At 30.6% G+C, this 8,657-nt stretch overlaps 1 protein-coding gene across 1 annotated transcript in view; it reads right to left on the reverse strand.

The window, feature by feature from the left end:
• The window catches only part of LOC106681474 (probable peptidoglycan muropeptide transporter SLC46), a 15,970-nt gene extending 7,610 nt beyond the window's left edge, over positions 1 to 8,360 (reverse strand). The window contains exons 1-6 of the mRNA XM_014421798.2: positions 8,133 to 8,360; positions 4,297 to 4,591; positions 2,312 to 2,604; positions 741 to 842; positions 532 to 669; positions 334 to 417 (exon numbers count right to left, since the gene is read on the reverse strand). Coding sequence (XP_014277284.1) covers positions 334 to 417; positions 532 to 669; positions 741 to 842; positions 2,312 to 2,604; positions 4,297 to 4,591; positions 8,133 to 8,316 — 1,096 coding nt within the window. The 5' untranslated portion in view covers positions 8,317 to 8,360. The remainder of the gene's footprint in view (positions 1 to 333; positions 418 to 531; positions 670 to 740; positions 843 to 2,311; positions 2,605 to 4,296; positions 4,592 to 8,132) is intronic.
• Positions 8,361 to 8,657: the final 297 nt, after the last annotated feature.

Genomic DNA, 8,657 nt, shown 5'->3' on the forward strand with positions numbered 1-8,657 from the left:
AATAAAGTTATTTTTTCATTTCATTTCATTTCATTTATTGTGAGATCAAAGAATACTCACAAAAGGTCAGAAAAAAATCTTTAAAACTACATATTTTACATGCAACTTTAAAAACATTTAAACAACTTACGTAAGTATCGAAGAGGATAGTTTTGAGGGAAAAAAAAAAATTCGTATTTTTTTTTTATTACGTTAGCCATTAATTTATAGATAAAATTTTAAATTTACTAAGAATATTCGCCATTATATACTACCCACAATTAGTTTTAAAACGTGTCTATAATAACCGGGGGTACCAACATATTTTTTTTTTTATTTTATACATTAACTTACCTAATTCATCGCTTGGTACGCATTTACTGATGATAGATTTTGGTAATGACGTCGGTATCATTTTCAGTATATCAAACCAAGCAACTAAAATAATAAAAATAAAAGATAATAAAAACGAAACATAATACTCGTAATTTAATAACTATTGTTTATGATGTAAAACTATTAAGCATAATATTACTGTATAAAACGACTTACGTAAATATAATTGACCTCTTGTTTTTGCTGCTATCATCAAAAAAGATGAAATAATTGTGAAAAAGGAGCATACGATGCCAATTTTAAAATCTGACCATTTTAAAATTTTCATAAACACTGGAGTCATAATTAATGCCCCTAAAATTGAAAAAAATATATAAATAGAGTTAAGTACAGTTGAAACTGTGTTTATTGTTCATATTATTTACCCAACACGCAGATGGAAAACTTGTACGATGCAAACAGTCCCGTTTCTATCATTGTAAATTGAAAGCCTTGTTGAAGGTAATAAAGAAGAAGATTATTTTCAGCTAGAAATGAAAAACATCTATTATATTTCCTGAGAACAGAAGCGTGTAAAATACGGGTCCAAAAGGGAAAAGTGGAAATGTAAAGTCTATTATGTCTTGTGTTTGTACAACAGGTAAATATCTTATTTTTAACATTAAGCACTTTTGAAGTGAAACTTCTTTACCGACGTTCTACTAAAGAAAACAAATGTTATGTTAATAAATAGATTTTGTGACGCGAGTGAACAATCGAGATGAAATGGAAGTGGTGGGTGGCAACGGTCGATTTATTTTGTATTTAGAATTAAATATCTAAAAAACTAAAAATCGTAGCTGGACACGGTAAGGGAGAGACATGACGAACATTTCATCCTCTTTGTAGTTGTAAGCTTCAGTTCAAAATTGTATTTTGACGCTTCGCCGAGATATAGATTTGAAAAGTAGATAAATAATGAGTTTTTGGACATTAGAGAATTAAGATATCTTGAAAACTAAATATCATTACATAAATATATACTATAAATAGCATTATTAATACATTATTTCATTTCCACATGTTTCTCTTCTGTTGGCCAGTCCTAACACTGGTACAATTTATTTTGATTCCGAACTAACAAAGTGGTAATATCATAATTAACTATTACACCATCCAGTATAAATAATTATTATTATATAGATTCAATATATCTATATATAGTATTATATTTATATTTATGTAAAGATAAATATAAAAATCCAATTTTTAAAAATTTTCTATTTCGATGTCCTTCCCTTGAAACGTGAGGTTTTTTTATTGTCACCAATTCAACCCAATGATTTATGAATAGGACCTAGAAACAAAATGCTAAATGTTTAATGGTTTTCTACTATATTTTTTATAATTGCCTTATCTTAATAATTCAAAAACATGTCTAGAATGGACTTTAAACATGATAGAAGTCAGAGAATGCTGAAAATAATAGCATTTTACAGAGCATTTTGAAATTCTATTGCACTAAATTTTAATTAGTATAATTATTAATGAGTATAAATAATCACACCGTTTCCCAATTATTTAAACATAGCTCGATTTAACTGTCTCAAGTCCCCCCTTTCCGTTTTAAGTAAATGTTTCAAAAGCGACATAGGACCGTCGCTAAAAAGGGGTTTTAGTGGAACGGGTTCGCTCGGAAGGATTGCCTTCTTATATTTTTTGTGTTATGAATCTGTTCTTGCAAGATTGTGACATGTCTTACATCACCCAACATACTTGCTATAAGTGTCTGTTATTAAGGTCAGATAAGTAAGCCTACCACGGAGTATAAAGTAAATGCCAAAAGGCAATCGAAGGCAATATTTCACAGATATAAATATATCATGTAATATCTATGTATGTATTAAAAAAATATAAAACAATAATGTAAAGGAGTTTACGGTTAAAATAAAAAGTATAAATCATAGATCATACTAAGTGATAATCAACTAATTTCTCATTTAACTTTTAGAATTACCTGATTGAAAAGTAGCCGCCAAGGATACACAGATAAGCATCATCCAAATCACTGAATTGTTTGGTCTTGCCTGAAAAACATAATTTAACTTTTCAGCAAACATCCATTTCTTTTTTATTGCCATGTCTCGTTTAGGATCCTTGACGAATAGTACAGCAAATACCAGAGCTAACAGATTGAGAAGAATTATCATTGTAAAGAACCATTGGTAACCCATCGGAGTCAAAATGAAACCATTCACAGCTGCACCTATTCCGGCTCCAAGTAGTGTTGCTACAACATTTAACTGAATCCTTGAACAAATATTTACATAAAAGTTAATTTTAAGGCCAAAGTTATGAAATAATTTATTTTATTTATTTATAAAATATAATATATTTAAGTAGATACAAAAGGATTATTGAGGGTATCAATTAATAGTTCAGCTTTAGACAACTCATCAAGATGAATTGGTTTAAATCGATAAAGTTGATTTTAATAATCCATGAATATTTAGTAAAGTAGACTTCATCAGTATCTTTTAAGGTTGACTACATCAGTATCTAATAAGGCAGAATACATCGGTATTTACTTTAGTAAATACTGATGCATTCTGCCTCAGGATGACATCAGTATCTAATAAGGTAGATTACATCCGTATCTAATAACAGATTATATCAGTATTTAATATCATTCACTACATTAGTATCTCATAAGGTAGACTAAATTGGTATTTAATAAGATAGATTACATCAGTATCTAATAAGATGGACTTACCTCATCATTATTTAATAAGGTAAGATACAACTGATGTAGCTTACCTTCCTGTAGCTTACCTTATCTTATTAGATACTGATCTAATAAGATGAACTACATAGTAAGATGGACTAGATCAGTATCTAATACGGTTGGAGTTTTCATCCGACCTCTACAGCCTCTTTATAAGAGCTAAAAACTAGTTCTTGAATTCTTCACTCATATGCTATTTTTAACTTTGAGATAAGAGAGGTCTTATCTACCTCAAAATCTTATCAAGATCCATAAATTTCACCCCCTACATACTTTCTCATTATTCCGTTCCTATCTCACTAACAGAATATTCAAAGTAAACCACAATAGTGATCATTCCTCCCTCTCATCATTCTCTGATCATTTTCTCTGTCTACTGGTGTAGTTTATACACCTTAGTAAATATGTAGTTTATACAGTAGACAACTCCAACCCATCCCATCACTATCCTCACTACATACATCACGTGTGCTATCATTGAAAAATGACTCATCCAAACCCTCCATTCTCAAATCACCCCCCTTGAAGAACGGTGCCAAAACTGGAAGACTAAAAAAAAATCAAATTTAATCCCATCAAATCACTTCAGTTGTAAACCCACGACCAACTTGGAATCCTCTTATAAGGCTGAAAAGACACGAAACTGCTCATAGATTCTTACTGACTACACAAACTGTCTAAACTTCCAACTAAGTATAAAAGATTTAAGACTTTTATATGACCATAAATAAAGACTATCAGATTTGAGCTCTGGGACACCACTAAATCTTCGAATTCCTCTCATATCCAATCCTTACAATCCGAAAATCATTCATAACATACTTGATGTTCCTTATGTTGTCACAAATTAAATTATGTATGTTACATACGTAGCTGGTTTAGCCAGATACTACTCCTTCCATAATAAACTCACTAATCACCCAAACCAACTTGTTTTTAACTTTACTTTTCCTCCATTACCTGATGATCTTCCTTGGTGCCTGAAAAGAAGATAACCTCGGGATCTTGGACTCTAGAAATGTTTTCTGGAGGTCTATCAATGGGTAGATTCTTCACAACTCTGTACCATTGTAAATGTGTATGCCATTGTTTAATTCATATCACATTTACGTGATAAATATATTTTTAATAAGTAGTAAATATCAATAAATAAATAAAATAAATAGTATATAGATTTATTATAAAAAAAAAAAAAATTATATTATCAATAAAATTACCTCAATGTTCTATCTTCTGGTTTTGAATTTTCAGTAATGACACAAGTTGCTGCTATATGTAAGATATTTTCTCCACATATTCCTCCCAGTATAGCTTCGGTCAGACTGGCTACCCAAGGTGATATTGACCAACTCCATGCAGTTAACAGGTACATAAAGGCAATGACCATCTCAGAGATCAATGCCAGATACGTAAGCAATCTATTTTTCCCAGTAGCATCCCTCCAAGAACCAAAAAGAGGGACTGCTATCGCAGACAACACTGATTTAAGCGTACTCCTGGCAAATACTATTTCTGCAAACGTAAGAAATACAGTAAGAATTACAAAAGATATACAGGTATATTCATATTTCTTCCCTATATGTGTCAAAAAGAAGCTCACAAGATCTGATTTATGATCACAATTCTTAAAAAACATTACATCATCCTATTGGAAATTCTGGGGTAAGGTGCGCTAGAGAAGGTTAAATTAGCAATGTTCTCAAAAGTTAGACAACATTCCATTATTATAAATAAAAACAATTTAAATTAATATTGAATAGATTAGAGGGGTGAGTATGTATAGTGGGACACCCTATATATTTAGTTGTGCAAACTAAGATATATATCCATTAAATCATAATAATTACGATTAATCTGCTTTATTATTTTTTTTTAATACGAAAGTATTTCCAGTTTAAAAGTTGAAAAAATAACAAACGTTTTACACTTTGCAATAAGATATTACAATATCAAATGGCATCATGTTATGATCAGCTATTGATTTTTTTGAGGCCTTAAAAAAACATTTATGAATGTCTATAGTTAGTAAACATTTTTAATGTAAGTAAAATACTTTTCAGTGAGTTACATTATATTTTCGTATTGAAATTCAACCCATTTGAGAGTTGAACATTTATTCCATGTTACACTCTGTCGTTTATAATAAATTATTTTACAACACTCGTAAATCAGGTTATTATGTCACTGCTTTTCTAAGATAGTGGCACTTCTTATATAAGGCTAATTAATAGGAGAAACATATAAATGTTTTAAATATACATTTTTTTTTCAAATTTTATTCTAATCTTCTAATTTTTTGGATACTAGGTATTTGTGCCTGTTAGAACTTAATATCACGCTTTATCCATTTTTCAAGATGTGTCGGTTTTAAAGAAAAAAAAAATCTTGGAATATACTTAAGTTATAGCTTCATTATTAATTATATAATATTCTAAGAAAATCCGAAAAAATATACAAAAAATACAATAAAAAATTTAAAATGTGCAAAAGTGAAAATAATCTTAAATTACAGTAAAAAAACTTCTCAGGCTACTGTAAATGAATAGTAAAATTTCGGGATATTTATTAAATCGGAACTTTACATTTTTCTTTTGTCCAATGAACGATTATTTTATTATTTTAGTATACATGTCATAGGTTCATAATTGTTTTACCACGCAAAGTAGAAGAAACTTTAGGCGATAAATATATTCACAAACGATTGAAATTTATGACATAAAATATTTCTTGTAACGGTTTGAGTAAAAATTTTGGGACAAATTAATATTATAAATGATGTTTTGGACAAATATGATTGAACATATGTCAGCAAATCGACTCCCATCACAACTATGGCACTCCAAGCCGAGCCTCTAAAGGACAGAAGATAGAATAGAACATATATGCTCTTTATCTATTTGAAAAGCTTATGTGACGAGATCACTTCTTCGCTTGTCGTAAAGCAAATGAAAGACCAAAGTTCCATCTCACTTCTCTATCAAAAGTATTGGAATTGATTCACCGAATAGAGCTACCAACCAAGGAAAGGCAGAATGTAAGCATCTCCTACACACCGAAGCACGAAACCGAAACCGAAACCTACGAGCGACTCATGGCTGCTATTATGAGGAAAAGTGGAAGAATTATAGCTCTGCCGTGGAGTCCAAGCCATGTTGGTATACATGGAGTACCATGTATAATGTACAAGCTAAAAAGTTAATTCGACCACTTTCTTACTGAACAGCAAAGTCCGACATATGTTCTTATTATAAGAACAGGCGCCATAATTATAAAGACAAACGCCAGATAGAAGGTCCAATTGAAAGGTAAGAAGTAGGAGTGCCTACTGAATTAGGATGAACGAATCCCCGGCAGTCTGAGCAGAGCTGAGGGTGTGGCTTGTTTCTGACTTGTGACAGGATCTTCTCCAAAACACCTCCATAGGATAGGGATCGGGGACTCTAAGCAGCATGGGTGACATGGATAGAGACCATATTTTAGCTAGTATTGGTCTAAAAAATATACAAGATGAAAACCTACTCAACGGAAACGTAAACTTATATTGGCCTGCAAGAGGGAAAATGGCTTAGTTGTATATTTCCTGTGGCGTAAGGAAAAAAATAGGTCAGGGGTAGATCGAAAAATAGTCTTTAAATAAAATGTTTTATACAGTTCTATATATGATTCAACTTTGTAATGTGTGCAGCCAATAAAGACAGGGATCCTAATGTTTTACCCAGAATCCAAACCATGGTCAACGATGTCTGTCAAGAAAAAACAGATAAGAAAATATAGAAACTTAACTTGTGTCGCGTGGAATTTAAACCCCAATAATTTTTTTGTACGGCTGCTATTGTTTATAATAAAAATATGGAGAATAAAACATAAAATCATGAGCCCTTGCACCCTCCTCCGGACCAGATATAGGTTTTTAATAAGTCATACAATTGACTGAAAATAGGCATTTCCTCATTTAGAAGTAAATATGTATAGTACATAAACATCATTTACAAATGAGTAATTTTTATCATTTAAAAAGGTACATAGGATACCGTAGGGACAGAAACACGGAGTATAAAGCATTCCATTGGTTATGATTAGACTAGATATTTTTGCAGTAAAAAATGAAATATGTAAAATCGTACAGTAAAAATCCAAAATATGTATAACATACTCAAATCCTCCAATTATCAATTTTATTGTTTAATTTTAATGTTAATACATATAAAGCTTACCTAATCTTGTTTGAATCAAATTAAACTCGCTAATTACACCTACATTTACACAAACATTCATAAAAAATTGAACTTCTCTAATTAAAAACCTAAAATATTGCTCATAATTGAATAGCTTTGAGGAAGTTAATTATATTAAATGATTTCGTATTTCTATTGTGATGTCCGACTTCTTAAAACTTCTCAATTTTAAGTTTTAGAAAAATTATGTAAGGCCCTAAGTAGAAAGAGTATTTAAAAATATTTATCCAATCAAAATCCCCTTTTTAATTTATCCTAAAATTTTACATACCATGTTCTTTCGCTTAGCTTTTCAATATAATAATTTTTTATTTGCTTTTAAGAATATAAAATTAAGAAGCAAAACAAAAAATCGATGTAGAAAACTATTAAAAATGTATAGATTAAAACATTTTGTTTAAACATGTGTATATATATTCTGCACTGGTTAATACTATTCTAGGAATATTCTTTACTTTTTTTGTTATGTGTTTACTTGTTCTTTTTTATGTTAAAACCGATTCTCAAATGTTAATCAATTAATTGAAAATTTCAATTTTGTATATGTGAAATTTAGTCCTAGAATTAAATTTTATATAAAAAACATTCAGCATATAAAAGGTAAAACGTACGATTTTGCGCTGACAAAACTGAAAACATGCCAATTTGGGAAGAAACCCCAAGGGTGTATTTTTTTTTTGCAATATAAAATTAGTGTTATTTGAACGTCTTTTCCATAATTCCCATTTTTGTCAAGATCTAAAGCTAGGGCTCATGTCATAGGAGACGCAATTGTACAAAAATCCGACCTCTAGTTATGATAGACATTTTCAAATCACCTGTAGCTGCTCCAACCTTATCAGAGTCATTACATAGAAGGGCGATCGGAGGTTGGACGTCAGGATAACATGTCTTCTGCACAAGAAGGTTTTGAACCGTTAGAGCACAAAAGGCGATGCCCAAAGCATTGAGGAAAATAGTTGGCTCGATGGTGATCCCTCGGAAGTAATCGGATGCTTTCATTCTGTCCGCTGCAGGCTATAATGCACCATCAACTAGTGCCTTGTTTATTTTACTTATCTCGAACTTTATTCTTCTGACTGTGCTAATATTAACTCTGTCATTTCATAATTATATAGCAGTATTTTTTTTTAAAAGTATAAAACGCATTATCTAGAAAATGTATAGGATAACTAGTATGGTTACTCTCCGTTATCCACAGTTGCCCCTGCAGTTCCCGAACAGGCAGCAGAAATCAAAGGCAGAATAAGTAATAACCCAAAAATACTTTTTTTTTCTTTCTTACCTCCTTTATTAAATAGATAAATACCAATATTAAGATTTATATATATACAGACGTAATT

Source organism: Halyomorpha halys, unplaced genomic scaffold, assembly GCF_000696795.3.
Source record: "Halyomorpha halys isolate HHAL.00 unplaced genomic scaffold, Hhal_1.1 Scaffold343.1, whole genome shotgun sequence".
Taxonomy (NCBI): domain Eukaryota; kingdom Metazoa; phylum Arthropoda; class Insecta; order Hemiptera; family Pentatomidae; genus Halyomorpha; species Halyomorpha halys.